We start from the raw sequence: 20,633 nt of genomic DNA on the forward strand, positions 1-20,633 counted from the left end.
AATCTCATTTACACAAGGACACAATATTGACCAATCAGAGGTCCATATACAATACACTAAATAGGACCCTACCCACTGTGACATCACAGGTCCGTAACATTCTAGAACGGTACATCTTCTAGAACCATAAGAACATTGATTTACGTAGAGATGGAAACACCCTCATATCCTACTGGGACACAGCAGTTAGAGGTCAGAGGTCAGGCGAAGTAAGCGTAGAGGAATATATTAACACAGATCAGCAGAATGGCATTGACGCAGCAGTAGCTTTGACCAAACACACTCTAACGCTGGGGATTCTGGGTAACGGAACCTCCTCTGCTGGCCCCTCCGCTGAGCTGCAGAGCCCCGCCCCGTGGCCGCAGACCGCCCTCCGCACTGAGCAGAACCTTCACACACCACAGAATGTAAGCAACATTACTGTGTCAGTCCATCTGTAGCAAGGTTTTGATCTAGTCTTGTCTGTCTGTCTGTCTGTCTGTCTGTCTGTCTGTCTGTCTGTCTGTCTGTCTGTCTGTCTGTCTGTCTGTCTGTCTCACCCTGGACATGGTGTGTCTGTCTGTCTGTCTGTCTGTCTGTCTGTGTCTGTCGTCCGTCTGTCCGTCCGTCCGTCCGCCCGTCCGTCCGTCCGTCCGTCCGTCCGTCCGTCCGTCCGTCCGTCCGTCTGTCTGTCTGTCTCACCCTGGACGTGGTGTCTGTCTGTCTGTCTGTCTGTCTGTCTGTCTGTCTGTCTGTCTGTCTGTCTGTCTGTCTGTCTGTCTGTCTCACGTGGACCTGGGGTCTCTGCTCGGTGGCTGACAGAGGAGACTTTCTGGAGTGGTATTTCTCCCTCTTCCTCCTGAGTCAAAGTCCACCACGTCAGGTTACGCACCTAAACAACAACAACAACAACTTAATGTAACAGAACTGACACAACAACAAGTTAACACACTCATAGGTTAGTATTATTATTAACAACAAGTTAAACACTCATAGGTTAGTATTATTATCAACAACAACTCACTCATAGGTTAGTATTATTATTAACAACAACAAGTTAACACACTCATAGGTTAGTATTATTAACAACAACAAGTTAACACACTCATAGGTTAGTATTATTAACAACAACAAGTTAACACACTCATAGGTTAGTATTATTAACAACAAGTTAACACACTCATAGGTTAGTATTATTAACAACACACTCATAGGTTAGTATTATTAACACACTCATAGGTTAGTATTATTATTAACAACAACAAGTTAACACACTCATAGGTTAGTATTATTATTATTAACAACAAGTTAACACACTCATAGGTTAGTGTTATTAACAACAACAAGTTAACACACTCATAGGTTAGTATTATTATCAACAACAAGTTAACACACTCATAGGTTAGTGTTATTATTAACAACAACAAGTTAACACACTCATAGGTTAGTATTATTATTAACAACAAGTTAACACACTCATAGGTTAGTATTATTATTAACAACAAGTTAACACACTCATAGGTTAGTATTATTAACAACAAGTTAACACACTCAGGTTAGTATTATTATTAACAACAAGTTAACACACTCATAGGTTAGTATTATCAACAACAACAAGTTAACACACTCATAGGTTAGTATTATTATTAACAACAACAAGTTAACACACTCATAGGTTAGTGTTATTATTAACAACAACAAGTTAACACACTCATAGGTTAGTATTATTATTAACAACAAGTTAACACACTCATAGGTTAGTATTATTATTAACAACAACAAGTTAACACACTCATAGGTTAGTATTATTAACAACAACAAGTTAACACACTCATAGGTTAGTATTATTAACAACAACAAGTTAACACACTCATAGGTTAGTATTATTATTAACAACAACAAGTTAACACACTCATAGGTTAGTATTATTATTAACAACAAGTTAACACACTCATAGGTTATTTAGTATTATTATTAACAACAACAAGTTAACACACTCATAGGTTAGTATTATTAACAACAACAATTTAACACCTCATACAGGTTAGTATTATTATAACAACATCAAGTACAATACACTCATAGGTTAGTACAATAACAAGTTAACACTCATAGGTTAGTATTATTAACAACAACAAGTTAACACACTCATAGGTTAGTATTATTATTAACAACAACAGGTTAGTTAACACACTCACAGGTTAGTATTATTAACAACAACAACAAGTTAACACACTCATAGGTTAGTGTTATTATTAACAACAACAAGTTAACACACTCATAGGTTAGTGTTATTATTAACAACAACAAGTTAACACACTCATAGGTTAGTATTATTGTCAAACAACACACTCAGGTTAGTATTATTTAGCACACTCATAGGTTGTATTATTATTAACAACAACAAGTTAACACACTCAGGTTAGGTTAATTGGTATTATTAACAACAACAAGTTAACACACTCAGGTTAGTATTATTAACAATAACAAGTTAGTTATATTATTATTATTATTAACTATAGGTTAGTATTAACAACAAGTTAACACACTCATAGGTTAGTATTATTAACAATACCAATTTAACACACTCATAGGTTAGCATTATTAACAAATGTCTACCACATTAGGTTTATTATTACAACAACAACAAGTTAACACACTCATAGGTTAGTATTATTATTCAGTTAACACACATAGGTTAAAGTTATTATTAAACAAGTTAACACACTCATAGGTTGATAACAACAACAACAAGTTAACACACTTCATAGGTTAACAACAACAAGTTAACACACTCATAGGTTAGTATTATTATCAACAACAACATAGGTTAGTATTATTATCAACAACAAGTTAACACACTCATAGTTAGTTAGTATTATTATTAACAACAAGTTCTTACCCATGGTATTAGTTATTATTATTAACAACAAGTTAACACACTCATAGGTTAGTATTATTATTAACAACAAGTTACACACTCATAGGTTAGTATTATTATTAAAAACAAGTTAACACACTCATAGGTTAGTATTATTATTAACAACAAGTTAAACACTCATAGGTTAGTATTATTATTAACAAACAGTTAACACACCCATAGGTTAGTATTATTATTAACAACAAGTTAACACTCACTCATAGGTTAGTATTATTATCAGCAACAAGTTAACCCACTCATAGGTTAGTATTATTATTAATTAGTTACACTCAGGTTATATTATTAATAACAAACAAGTTAACCCACTCATAGGTTAGTATTATTATTAACAACAACAAGTTAACACCTCAGGTTAGTATTATTAACAACAACAAGTTAACACACTCATAGGTTAGTATTATTATTACAACAACAAGTTAACAAGTTAACACTCATGAGTTAGTATTATTATTAACACACCTATAGGTTAGTATTATTTTAACAAATAAGTTAAACAGATCATAGGTTAGGTATTATTAACAACAAGTTAACACACTCATAGGTTAGTTAACACACAATAATAATTCATAGGTTAGTATTATTTTTATTATTAACAACAACAAGTTAACACACACTCAGGTTAGTATATTATTTAATAATAACAAATAAGTTTAGGTATTATTAACAACAACAAGTTAACACACTCATAGGTTAGTATTATTATTATTAACAACAAGTTAACACACTCATAGGTTATTATTATTATTAACAACAAGTTAACACACTCATAGGTTAGTATTATTAACAACAACAATTTAACACACTCATAGGTTAGTATTATTAACAACAAGTTAAACACTCATAGGTTAGTAACACATTATTATTAACAACAACAAGTTAACATAGTAAGTTGGGGGTATTATTATTAATAAAATGTTAATACACATAGGTTAGTATTATTATTAACAACAAGTGCAATACACTCATAGGTTAGTATTATTATTTAACAAACAACAGGCAGTATTGATATTATCAAATGAAGTTAATACACTCATAGGTTAGTATTATTATTAACAAGTTAACACACCCATAGTTAGTATTATTATTAACAATAAGTTAACATGACTTTGTAGGTTAGTATTATTATTAATAATAAGTTAACACAATCTATAGGTTATATTATTATTAACAACAAGTTAACACTCTATAGGTTAGTATTATTATCAAATAAATAAGTTAACACACTATAGGTTAGTATTATTATTAACAAACAAGTTAACACACCCATAGGTTAGTATTAGATATTAATAAATGTTAACACTCTCATAGGTTAGTATTATTATCAAACAATAAGTTAACACACTCAAAGGGTTAGCATTATTATTAATAACAAGTTAACCCACTCATAGGTTAGTATTATTATTAACAACAACAAGTTAACACACTCAGGTTAGTATTATTAACAATGTTAACACACCTATAGGTTATATTATTATTATTAACAACAACAAGTTAACACACTCAGGTTAGTAATATTAACAAATAAAATATTAACACAATCAGGTTAGTATTATTAACAATAAGTTAATACACCCATAGGTTAGTATTATTATTATTAACAACAAGTTAACACACTCATATGTTTAGTATTATTATTAACAAGTTAATACACCTACAGGTTAGTATTATTAACAACAACAATTTAACACACTCATAGGTTAGTATTATTAACAAATAAGTTAAATACACCTATAGGTTAGTATTATTTTTAACAACAAGTTAACACACTCATAGGTTAGTATTATTAACAACAAGTTAACAACAACAAGTTAACACACTCATAGGTTAGTATTATTATTAACAACAACAAGTTAACACACTCATAGGTTAGTATTATTATTACAACAACAAGTTAACACACTCATAGGTTAGTATTATTATTAACAACAACAAGTTAACACACTCATAGGTTAGTATTATTATTAACAACAACAAGTTAACACACTCATAGGTTAGTATTATTATACAACAACAAGTTAACACACTCATAGGTTAGTATTATTATTACAACAACAAGTTAACACACTCATAGGTTAGTATTATTATTAACAACAACAAGTTAACACACTCATAGGTTAGTATTATTATTAACAACAACAAGTTAACACACTCATAGGTTAGTATTATTATTAACAACAACAAGTTAACACACTCATAGGTTAGTATTATTATTAACAACAAGTTAACACACTCATAGGTTAGTATTATTATTAACAACAACAAGTTAACACACTCATAGGTTAGTATTATTATTAACAACAACAAGTTAACACACTCATAGGTTAGTATTATTAAGAACGAGTTGATGTGAAGACATGATAAACAAAGTGACATCATACCTGCTCTTCAGTGGGGGGCGGAGTCAGCAGTGATATCACTATGACAACGGCAGCAGACAGGAAGCAGAGGATGATGGCGAAGTGAAGGTAGTGAACGGAGCGCAGCACTGACGGGGCGTCGTCTTGGATACCACAGCGAGGAGGCGGGAATGCAAATTCTAGAACCATCCGACACACACCGACCACCAGCCCCACCATCAGACCCCAGAATGCTCCCTCACACACACACACACACACACACACACACACACACACACACACACACACACACACACACACACACACACACACACACACACACACACACACACACACACACACACATACAATGGTGAAACACAAAGACTGTTTCACAGACAGACCAATGGCTGGAAGGTTTCCATGCAGGTGGAGGAGACACTAACACTACCCCTAAATAGTACACACTAACACTACCCCTAAATAGTACACACTAACACTACCCCTAAATAGTACACACTAACACTACCCCTAAATAGTACACACTAACACTACCCCTAAATAGTACACACTAACACTACCCCTAAATAGTACACACTAACACTACCCCTAAATAGTACACACTAACACTACCCCTAAATAGTACACACTAACACTACCCCGAAATAGTATACACTAACTCTTCCAAGTACGCACTAAAACTAACCCTAAATAGTACACACTAACACTACCCCTAAATAGTACACACTAACACTACCCCTAAATAGTACACACTAACACTACCCCTAAATAGTACACACTAACTCTACCAAGTACGCACTAAAACTAACCCTAAAAAGTACACACTAACTCTACCAAGTACGCACTAAAACTAACCCTAAAAAGTACACACTAAAACTAACCCTAAAGAGTACACACTAACTCTACCAAGTACGCACTAAAACTAACCCTAAATACTACACACTAACTCTACCAACTACGCACTAAAACTAACCCTAAAGAGTACACACTAACTCTACCAAGTACGCACTAAAACTAACGCTAAAGAGTACACACTAACTCTACCAAGTACGCACTAAAATTAACCCTAAATAGTACACACTAACTCTACCAAATACGCACTAAAACTAACCCTAAAAAGTACACACTAACTCTACCAAGTACGCACTAAAACTAACCCTAAAGAGTACACACTAACACTACCCCTAAATAGTACACACTAACACTACCCCTAAATAGTACACACTAACACTACCCCTAAATAGTACACACTAACACTACCCCTAAATAGTACACACTAACACTACCCCTAAATAGTACACACTAACACTACCCCTAAATAGTACACACTAACACTACCCCTGAATAGTACACACTAATACTAAATAGTACACACTAACCCTAAAAAGTACATACTAAAACTAAACCTAGGAATTACACACTAGTTACTAAGACAAACTTTAAAAAAACATTAAAATGCAGAAAATGAATTGCGTGACTGACTAGAATATAATTTTAATAATAGAACTTAAAGTCTAACTCCAGTCTCCGTTTCACTAGATGTAACACCTGATTTACTTAACAAAGGGCTCATCTGAATAGTGTGAAGCTGTCATCAAGACAAAGGAGGGATACTCTTGAAGAACCACAAATATAAAATATATTTTTGATTTGGTTTTTGGTTACCACATGATTCCATGTGTTTTATTTCATAGTTTTAATGTCTTCACTATTATTCTACAATGTAGAAAATAGTAAAAATAAAGAAAACCCCTGGAATGAGAAGGTGTCCAAACTGTTGACTGGTACTGTACATTGTTTCCCAAATTAATCAGAATCATTTTAATGCTCCAACATTTGAAATGTGACTTTGCCTGGTCCTGATAATTACAGGCATCCGCTAGGTGCCGCTATCATGCCTTCTGAAATGCATTTACAAAACATTTACAAAACATTTACAAAACATTTTCTTCAACAACAAAACGTCTAACAGAACAAGAGGGAAGACAACTGTTTATCATGTGCCAAGCTGTTTTCTTAATTAATAAGTATCCTTGAAAACCAAACCCAGAATCAAACTGAAAACACTTAAACATGGCTCCTAGACCTTCATTTCAAAATGTTAAGTATCAAAATAAATGTCGACAAAGTGGAATTTCATGATGTTAACACCATCATGAGCCAAGAGCAAGATGAGTTACGGTTGATCAGTTCATTAATTTATATGAAAACAAAGAGCTATACAAGGTACAATAAAAAATATTAGTAAGATCATGAGGAGTTACCCTGAGGCATCTGATCACACCAGTATATAACCCTACATCATAAGGAGTTATCCTGAGCCATCTGATCACACCAGTATATAACCCTACATCATAAGGAGTTACCCTGAGGCATCTGATCACACCAGTATATAACCCTACATCATAAGGAGTTACCCTGAGGCATCTGATCACACCAGTAGGAGTAACCCTACATCATAAGGGGAGTTACCCTGAGGCATCTGATCACACCAGTATATAACCCTACATCATAAGGAGTTACCCTGGAGGCATCTGATCACACCAGTATATAACCCTACATCATAAGGGAGTTACCCTGAGGCATCTGATCACACCAGTATATAACCCTACATCATAAGGAGTTATCCTGAGGCATCTGATCACACCAGTATATAACCCTACATCATAAGGAGTTACCCTGAGCCATCTGATCACACCAGTATATAACCCTACATCATAAGGAGTTATCCTGAGGCATCTGATCACCCAGTATATAACCCTACATCATAAGGAGTTATCCTGAGCCATCTGATCACACCAGTATATAACCCTACATCATAAGGAGTTATCCTGAGCCATCTGATCACACCAGTATATAACCCTACATCATAAGGAGTTATCCTGGAGGCATCTGATCACACCAGTATATAAACCCTACATCATAAGGAGTTATCCTGAGCCATCTGATCACCAGTATATAACTTCACATCATAAGGAGTTATCCTGAGGTATCTGATCACACCAGTATATAACCCTACATCATAAGGAGTTATCCTGAGGTATCTGATCACACCAGTATATAACCCTACATCATATGAGTTATCCTGAGCCATCTGACGGCTCAGTATATAACTCACATCATTAGGAGTTATCCTGAGGCATCTGATCACACCAGTATATAACCCATCATAATATTATCCTGAGGATCTATCTACACCAGTATATAACCCTACATCATAAGGAGTTACCCTGAGGCATCTGATCACACCAGTATATAGTCCACATCATAAGGAGTTATCCTGAGGCAATCTGATCACACCAGTATATAACCCTACATCATAAGGAGTTATCCTGAGGCATCTGATCACACCAGTATATAACCCTACATCATAAGGAGTTATCCTGAGCCATCTGATCACACCAGCATATAACCCTACATCATAAGGAGTTATCCTGAGGCATCTGATCACACCAGTATATAACCCTACATCATAAGGAGTTATCCTGAGGCATCTGATCACACCAGTATATAACCCTACATCATAAGGAGTTATCCTGAGGCATCTGATCACACCAGTATATAACCCTACATCATAAGGAGTTATCCTGAGGCATCTGATCACACCAGTATATAACCCTACATCATAAGGAGTTATCCTGAGGCATCTGATCACACCAGTATATAACCCTACATCATAAGGAGTTGTCCTGAGGCATCTGATCACACCAGTATATAACCCTACATCATAAGGAGTTGTCCTGAGGTATCTGATCACACCAGTATATAACCCTACATCATAAGGAGTTATCCTGAAGCATCTGATCACACCAGTATATAACCCTACATCATAAGGAGTTATCCTGAGGCATCTGATCACACCAGTATATAACCCTACATCATAAGGAGTTATCCTGAGCCATCTGATCACACCAGTATATAACCCTACATCATAAGGAGTTATCCTGAGGCATCTGATCACACCAGTATATAACCCTACATCATTAGGAGTTACCCTGAGCCATCTGATCACACCAGTATATAACCCTACATCATAAGGAGTTATCCTGAGGCATCTGACCACACCAGTATATAACCCTACATCATAAGGAGTTACCCTGAGGCATCTGATCACACCAGTATATAACCCTACATCATAAGGAGTTATCCTGAGCCATCTGATCACACCAGTATATAACCCTACATCATAAGGAGTTATTAACTATACTATAGTATATAACCCTACATCATAAGGAGTTACCCTGAGCCATCTGATCACACCAGTATATAACCCTACATCATAAGGAGTTACCCTGAGCCATCTGATCACACCAGTATATAACCCTACATCATAAGGAGTTATTAACTATACTATAGTATATAACCCTACATCATAAGGAGTTACCCTGAGGCATCTGATCACACCAGTATATAACCCTACATCATAAGGAGTTATCCTGAGGCATCTGATCACAACAGTATATAACCCTACATCATAAGGAGTTATCCTGAGGCATCTGATCACAACAGTATATAACCCTACATCATAAGGAGTTATCCTGAGGCATCTGATCACACCAGTATATAACCCTACATCATAAGGAGTTATCCTGAGGCATCTGATCACACCAGTATATAACCCTACATCATAAGGAGTTATCCTGAGGCATCTGATCACACCAGTATATAACCCTACATCATAAGGAGTTACCCTGAGGCATCTGATCACACCAGTATATAACCCTACATCATAAGGAGTTACCCTGAGCCATCTGATCACACCAGTATATAACCCTACATCATAAGGAGTTATCCTGAGCCATCTGATCACACCAGTATATAACCCTACATCATAAGGAGTTACCCTGAGGCATCTGATCACACCAGTATATAACCCTACATCATAAGGAGTTATCCTGAGGTATCTGATCACACCAGTATATAACCCTACATCATAACCAGTATATAACCCTACATCATAAGAGCACCTGAGGCATCTGATCAGCACTGTATATAACCCTACACTAAAACAAGGAGTTATCCTGGAGCCATCTGATCACACCAGTATATAAATCTCTACATCATAAGGAGTTATCCTGAGCCATCTGATCACACCAGTATATAACCCTACATCATAAGGAGTTACCCTGAGCCATCTGATCACACCAGTATATAACTCTAATTATATAACTATACTATAGTATATAACCCTACATCATAAGGAGTTATCCTGAGGCATCTGATCACACCAGTATATAACCCTACATCCCAAGGAGTTACCTGAGCCATCTGATCACACCAGTATATAACCCTACATCATGAGTTACCCTGAGGCATCTGATCACACCAGTATATAACCCTACATCATAAGGGAGTTACCCTGAGGTATCTGATCACACCAGTATATAACCCTACATCATAAGGAGTTACCCTGAGGCATCTGATCACACCAGTATATAACCTAATTATATGACTAACTATACTATAGTATATAACCCTAATTATATGACTAACTATAGAACCATCTGATCACACCAGTATATAACCCTAATTATATGACTAACTATACTATAGTATATAACCCTAATTATATGACTAACTATACTATAGTATATAACCCTAATTGTATGACTAACTATGCTATAGTATATAACCCTAATTATATAACAAACTATACTATAGTATATAACCCTAATTATATGACTAACTATACTATAGTATATAACCCTAATTATATGACTAACTATACTATAGTATATAACCTAATTATATGACTAACTATAGAACCCTCTGATCACACCAGTATATAACCCTAATTATATGACTAACTATACTATAGTATATAACCTAATTATATGACTAACTATAGAACCATCTGATCACACCAGTATATAACCCTAATTATATGACTAACTATACTATAGTATATAACCCTAATTATATGACTAACTATACTATAGTATATAACCCTAATTATATGACTAACTATAGAACCATCTGATCACACCAGTATATAACCCCCTAATTATAATGACTAACTATACTATAGTATATAACCCTAATTATATGACTAACTATAGAACCATCTGATCACACCAGTATATAACCTAATTATATGACTAACTATACTATAGTATATAACCCTAATTATATGACTAACTATACTATAGTATATAACCCTAATTATATGACTAACTATAGAACCATCTGATCACACCAGTATATAACCCTAATTATATGACTAACTATACTATATATATAAACCCTAATTGTATGACTAACTATACTATAGTATATAACCTAATTATATAACTAACTATAGAACCCTCTGATCACACCAGTATATAACCTAATTATATGACTAACTATATAACCCTCTGATCACACCAGTATATAACCCTAATTATATAACTAACTATACTATAGTATATAACCCTAATTATATGACTAACTATACTATAGTATATAACCCTAATTATATAATAACTATACTATAGTATATAACCTAATTATATAACTAACTATACTATAGTATATAACCCTAATTATATGACTAACTATAGAACCATCTGATCACACCAGTATATAACCTAATTATATAACTAACTATATAACCCTCTGATCACACCAGTATATAATCCTAATTATATGATGACTAACTATACTTTAGTATATAACCCTAATTATATGACTAACTATACTATAGTATATAACCCTAATTTATAACTAACTATAGAACCCTCTGATCACACCAGTATATAACCCTAATTATATAACTAACTATACTTTAGTATATAACCTAATTATATAACTAACTATAGAACCCTCTGATCACACCAGTATATAACCCTAATTATATAACTAACTATACTATAGAACCCTCTGATCACACCAGTATATAACCCTAATTATATGACTAACTATACTATACAACCTAGGGATCACACCAGTATATAACCTAATTATATGACTAACTATACTATAGTATATAACCCTAATTATATGACTAACTATAGAACCCTCTGATCACACCAGTATATAACCCTAATTTATATAACTAACTATACTATAGTATATAACCCTAATTATATGACTAACTATACTATAGTATATAACCCTAATTATATAACTAACTATAGAACCCTCTGATCACACCAGTATATAACCCCTAATTATATAACTAACTATACTATAGTATATAACCCTAATTATATGACTAACTATACTATAGTATATAACCCTAGTTATATGACTAACTATACTATATAGCATATAACCCTAATTATATGACTAACTATACTATAGTATATAACCCTAATTATATGACTAACTATACTATAGTATATAACCCTAATTATATGACTAACTATACTATAGTATATAGCCTAATTATATGACTAACTATACTATAGTATATAACCCTAATTATATGACTAACTATACTATAGAACCCTCTGATCACACAGTATATAACCCTAATTATATGACTAACTATACTATAGTATATAACCCTAATTATATAACTATACTATAGTATATAACCCTAATTATATGACGAACTATACTATAGTATATAACCCTAATTATATGACTAACTATACTATAGTATATAACCCTAATTATATGACTAACTATACTATAGTATATAACCCTAATTATATGACTAACTATACTATAGTATATAACCCTAATTATATGACTAACTATACTATAGAACCCTCTGATCACACCAGTATATAACCCTAATTATATGACTAACTATACTATAGTATATAACCCTAATTATATAACTATACTATAGTATATAACCCTAATTATATGACTAACTATACTATAGTATATAACCCTAATTATATGACTAACTATACTATAGTATATAACCCTAATTATATGACTAACTATAGAACCATCTGATCACACCAGTATATAACCCTAATTATATGACTAACTATAGAACCCTCTGATCACACCAGTATATAACCCTAATTATATAACTAACTATAGAACCCTTTGATCACACCAGTATATAACCCTAATTATATAACTAACTATACTATAGTATATAACCCTAATTATATGACTAACTATACTATAGTATATAACCCTAATTATATAACTAACTATACTATAGTATATAACCCTAATTATATGACTAACTATACTATAGTATATAACCCTAATTATATGACTAACTATAGAACCCTCTGATCACACCAGTATATAACCCTAATTATATGACTAACTATACTATAGTATATAACCCTAATTATATAACTAACTATACTATAGTATATAACCCTAATTATATGACTAACTATACTATAGTATATAACCCTAATTATATGACTAACTATAGAACCCTCTGATCACACCAGTATATAACCCTAATTATATAACTAACTATACTATAGTATATAACCCTAATTATATGACTAACTATACAACCCTCTGATCACACCAGTATATAACCCTAATTATATAACTAACTATACTATAGAACCCTCTGATCACACCAGTATATAACCCTAATTATATGACTAACTATACTATAGTATATAACCCTAATTATATAACTAACTATACAACCCTCTGATCACACCAGTATATAACCCTAATTATATGACTAACTATACTATAGTATATAACCCTAATTATATAACTAACTATACTATAGAACCCTCTGACCACACCAGTATATAACCCTAATTATATAACTATACTATAGTATATAACCCTAATTATATAACTAACTATACTATAGAACCCTCTGATCACACCAGTATATAACCCTAATTATATAACTATACTATAGTATATAACCCTCTGATCACACCAGTATATAACCCTAATTATATAACTAACTATACTATAGTATATAACCCTAATTATATAACTATACTATAGTATATAAACCTCTGATCACACCAGTATATAACCCTAATTATATAACTAACTATACTATAGTATATAACCCTAATTATATAACTATACTATAGTATATAACCCTCTGATCACACCAGTATATAACTCTAATTATATGACTAACTATAGAACTCTCTGATCACACCAGTATATAACCCTAATTATATAACTAACTATAGAACCCTCTGATCACACCAGTATATAACCCTAATTATATGACTAACTATAGAACCCTCTGATCACACCAGTATATAACCCTAATTATATAACTAACTATAGAACCCTCTGATCACACCAGTATATAACCCTAATTATATAACTAACTATAGAACCCTCTGATCACACCAGTATATAACCCTAATTATATAACTAACTATACTATAGTATATAACCCTAATTATATGACTAACTATAGAACCCTCTGATCACACCAGTATATAACCCTAATTATATGACTAACTATAGAACCCTCTGATCACACCAGTATATAACCCTAATTATATGACTAACTATACAACCCTCTGATCACACCAGTATATAACCCTAATTATATAACTAACTATAGAACCCTCTGATCACACCAGTATATAACCCTAATTATATAACTAACTATACTATAGTATATAACCCTAATTATATGACTAACTATACTATAGTATATAACCCTAATTATATGACTAACTATACTATAGTATATAACCCTAATTATATAACTAACTATACAACCCTCTGATCACACCAGTATATAACCCTAATTATATAACTAACTATACTATAGTATATAACCCTAATTATATGACTAACTATAGAACCCTCTGATCACACCAGTATATAACCCTAATTATATGACTAACTATACTATAGTATATAACCCTAATTATATGACTAACTATAGAACCCTCTGATCACACCAGTATATAACCCTAATTATATAACTAACTATATAACCCTCTGATCACACCAGTATATAACCCTAATTATATGACTAACTATACTATACAACCCTCTGATCACACCAGTATATAACCCTAATCATATGACTAACTATACTATAGAACCCTCTGATCACACCAGTATATAACCCTAATTATATGACTAACTATAGAACCTCTGATCACACCAGTATATAACCCTAATTATATAACTAACTATAGAACCCTCTGACCACACCAGTATATAACCCTAATTATATGACTAACTATACTATAGTATATAACCCTAATTATATGACTAACTATACTATAGTATATAACCCTAATTATGTGACTAACTATACTATAGTATATAACCCTAATTATATGACTAACTATAGAACCCTCTGATCACACCAGTATATAACCCTAATTATATAACTAACTATAGAACCCTCTGATCACACCAGTATATAACCCTAATTATATAACTAACTATACTATAGTATATAACCCTAATTATATAACTAACTATACAACCCTCTGATCACACCAGTATATAACCCTAATTATATGACTAACTATAGAACCCTCTGATCACACCAGTATATAACCCTAATTATATAACTAACTATAGAACCCTCTGATCACACCAGTATATAACCCTAATTATATGACTAACTATAGAACCCTTTGATCACACCAGTATATAACCCTAATTATATAACTAACTATAGAACCCTCTGATCACACCAGTATATAACCCTAATTATATAACTAACTATACTATAGTATATAACCCTAATTATGTGACTAACTATACTATAGTATATAACCCTAATTATATGACTAACTATACTATAGTATATAACCCTAATTATATAACTAACTATACTATACAACCCTCTGATCACACCAGTATATAACCCTAATTATATGACTAACTATACTATAGTATATAACCCTAATTATATGACTAACTATAGAACACTCTGATCACACCAGTATATAACCCTAATTATATGACTAACTATACTATAGTATATAACCCTAATTATATGACTAACTATAGAACCCTCTGATCACACCAGTATATAACCCTAATTATATAACTAACTGTATAACCCTCTGATCACACCAGTATATAACCCTAATTATATGACTAACTATACTATACAACCCTCTGATAACACCAGTATATAACCCTAATTATATAACTATACTATAGAACCATCTGATCACACCAGTATATAACCATAATTATATGACTAACTATAGAACCCTCTGATCACACCAGTATATAACCCTAATTATATGACTAACTATAGAACCCTCTGACCACACCAGTATATAACCCTAATTATATGACTAACTATACTATAGTATATAACCCTAATTATATGACTAACTATACTATAGTATATAACCCTAATTATATAACTATACTATAGAACCCTCTGATCACACCAGTATATAACCCTAATTATATGACTAACTATACTATAGTATATAACCCTAATTATATGACTAACTATACTATAGTATATAACCCTAATTATATGACTAACTATACTATAGTATATAACCCTAATTATATGACTAACTATACTATAGTATATAACCCTAATTATATGACTAACTATACTATAGTATATAACCCTAATTATATAACTAACTATACTATAGTATATAACCCTAATTATATGACTAACTATACAACCCTCTGATCACACCAGTATATAACCCTAATTATATAACTAAGTATATAACCCTCTGATCACACCAGTATATAACCCTAATTATATAACTAACTATACTATAGTATATAACCCTAATTATATAACTATACTATAGTATATAACCCTCTGACCACACCAGTATATAACCCTAATTATATAACTAACTATACTATAGTATATAACCCTAATTATATGACTAACTATAGAACCCTCTGATCACACCAGTATATAACCCTAATTATATGACTAACTATATAACCCTCTGATCACACCAGTATATAACCCTAATTATATAACTAACTATACTATAGAACCTCTGATCACACCAGTATATAACCCTAATTATATGACTAACTATACTATAGTATATAACCCTAATTATATAACTAACTATACTATAGAACCCTCTGATCACACCAGTATATAACCCTAATTATATGACTAACTATAGAACCATCTGATCACACCAGTATATAACCCTAATTATATGACTAACTATACTATAGTATATAACCCTAATTATATAACTAACTATACTATAGAACCCTCTGATCACACCAGTATATAACCCTAATTATATGACTAACTATAGAATCCTCTGATCACACCAGTATATAACCCTAATTATATAACTAACTATACTATAGTATATAACCCTAATTATATGACTAACTATAGAACCATCTGATCACACCAGTATATAACCCTAATTATATAACTAACTATAGAACCCTCTGATCACACCAGTATATAACCCTAATTATATGACTAACTATAGAACCCTCTGATCACACCAGTATATAACCCTAATTATATGACTAACTATACTATAGTATATAACCCTAATTATATGACTAACTATACTATAGTATATAACCCTAATTATATAACTAACTATACTATAGTATATAACCCTAATTATATAACTAACTATACAACCCTCTGATCACACCAGTATATAACCCTAATTATATAACTAACTATACAACCCTCTGATCACACCAGTATATAACCCTAATTATATAACTATACTATAGAACCCTCTGATCACACCAGTATATAACCCTAATTATATAACTAACTATAGAACCCTCTGATAACACCAGTATATAACCCTAATTATATAACTATACTATAGAACCCTCTGATCACACCAGTATATAACCCTAATTATATAACTAACTATACTATAGAACCCTCTGATCACACCAGTATATAACCCTAATTATATAACTATACTATAGAACCCTCTGATCACACCAGTATATAACCCTAATTATATGACTAACTATACTATAGTATATAACCCTAATTATATGACTAACTATAGAACCCTCTGATCACACCAGTATATAACCCTAATTATATGACTAACTATACGATAGTATATAACCCTAATTATATAACTAACTATACTATAGAACCCTCTGATCACACCAGTATATAACCCTAATTATATAACTATACTATAGTATATAACCCTAATTATATGACTAACTATAGAACCCTCTGATCACACCAGTATATAACCCTAATTATATAACTAACTATACTATAGAACCCTCTGATCACACCAGTATATAACCCTAATTATATGACTAACTATAGAACCCTCTGACAACACCAGTATATAACCCTAATTATATGACTAACTATACTATAGTATATAACCCTAATTATATAACTAACTATACTATAGAACCCTCTGATCACACCAGTATATAACCCTAATTATATAACTAACTATACTATAGAACCCTCTGATCACACCAGTATATAACCCTAATTATATGACTAACTATACTATAGTATATAACCCTAATTATATAACTAACTATACTATAGTATATAACCCTAATTATATGACTAACTATACAACCCTCTGATCACACCAGTATATAACCCTAATTATATAACTAACTATACAACCCTCTGATCACACCAGTATATAACCCTAATTATATGACTAACTATACTATAGTATATAACCATAATTATATAACTAACTATACTATAGTATATAACCCTAATTATATGACTAACTCTACTATAGAACCCTCTGATCACACCAGTATATAACCCTAATTATATGACTAACTATAGAACCATCTGATCACACCAGTATATAACCCTAATTATATAACTAACTATACTATAGTATATAACCCTAATTATATGACTAACTATACTATAGTATATAACCCTAATTATATAACTATACTATAGTATATAACCCTAATTATATGACTAACTATACTATAGTATATAACCCTAATTATATGACTAACTATAGAACCCTCTGATCACACCAGTATATAACCCTAATTATATGACTAACTATACTATAGTATATAACCATAATTATATAACTATACTATAGTATATAACCCTAATTATATGACTAACTATACTATAGTATATAACCCTAATTATATGACTAACTATACAACCTCTGATCACATCAGTATATAACCCTAATTATATAACTAACTATACTATTGTATATAACCCTAATTACATGACTAACTATACTATAGTATATAACCCTAATTATATAACTATACTATAGTATATAACCCTGATTATATGACTAACTATACTATAGTATATAACCCTAATTATATGACTAACTATACTATAGTATATAACCCTAATTATATGACTAACTATAGAACCCTCTGACAACACCAGTATGTAACCCTAATTATATAACTAACTATACTATAGAACCCTCTGATCACACCAGTATATAACCCTAATTATATGACTAACTATACTATACAACCCTCTGATCACACCAGTATATAACCCTAATTATATGACTAACTATACTATAGTATATAACCCTAATTATATAACTAACTATAGAACCCTCTGATCACACCAGTATATAACCCTAATTATATGACTAACTATACTATAGTATATAACCCTAATTATATGACTAACTATAGAACCCTCTGATCACACCAGTATATAACCCTAATTATATGACTAACTATACTATAGTATATAACCCTAATTATATAACTAACTATAGAACCCTCTGATCACACCAGTATATAACCCTAATTATATGACTAACTATACTATAGTATATAACCCTAATTATATAACTAACTATACTATAGAACCCTCTGATCACACCAGTATATAACCCTAATTATATAACTATACTATAGTATATAACCCTAATTATATGACTAATTATAGAACCCTCTGATCACACCAGTATATAACCCTAATTATATAACTAACTATACTATAGAACCCTCTGATCACACCAGTATATAACCCTAATTATATGACTAACTATAGAACCCTCTGATCACACCAGTATATAACCATAATTATATGACTAACTATACTATAGTATATAACCCTAATTATATAACTAACTATACTATAGAACCCTCTGATCACACCAGTATATAACCCTAATTATATGACTAACTATAGAACCCTCTGATCACACCAGTATATAACCCTAATTATATGACTAACTATACTATAGTATATAACCCTAATTATATAACTAACTATACTATAGTATATAACCCTAATTATATGACTAACTATACAACCCTCTGATCACACCAGTATATAACCCTAATTATATGACTAACTATACAACCCTCTGATCACACCAGTATATAACCCTAATTATATGACTAACTATACTATAGTATATAACCATAATTATATAACTAACTATACTATAGTATATAACCCTAATTATATGACTAACTCTACTATAGAACCCTCTGATCACACCAGTATATAACCCTAATTATATGACTAACTA

The 20,633-nt window shown here is 31.6% G+C and overlaps 1 protein-coding gene across 1 annotated transcript; it reads right to left on the reverse strand.

Moving 5' to 3' along the window:
* Positions 1-289: 289 nt before the first annotated feature.
* Positions 290-5,510, reverse strand: LOC127918542 (sodium/glucose cotransporter 5-like; the record flags this gene model as incomplete). Its single annotated transcript, XM_052501850.1, has 3 exons — positions 5,299-5,510; positions 769-871; positions 290-389 (listed from the first exon to the last, which is right to left on the reverse strand). Coding segments are annotated over exons 1-3 (401 nt in total), but the record flags the coding sequence as incomplete, so codon positions are not given.
* Between the last annotated feature and the right edge of the window lie 15,123 nt (positions 5,511-20,633).

The sequence above is a fragment of the Oncorhynchus keta genome, unplaced genomic scaffold (genome assembly GCF_023373465.1).
Source record: "Oncorhynchus keta strain PuntledgeMale-10-30-2019 unplaced genomic scaffold, Oket_V2 Un_contig_14468_pilon_pilon, whole genome shotgun sequence".
NCBI lineage: Eukaryota > Metazoa > Chordata > Actinopteri > Salmoniformes > Salmonidae > Oncorhynchus > Oncorhynchus keta.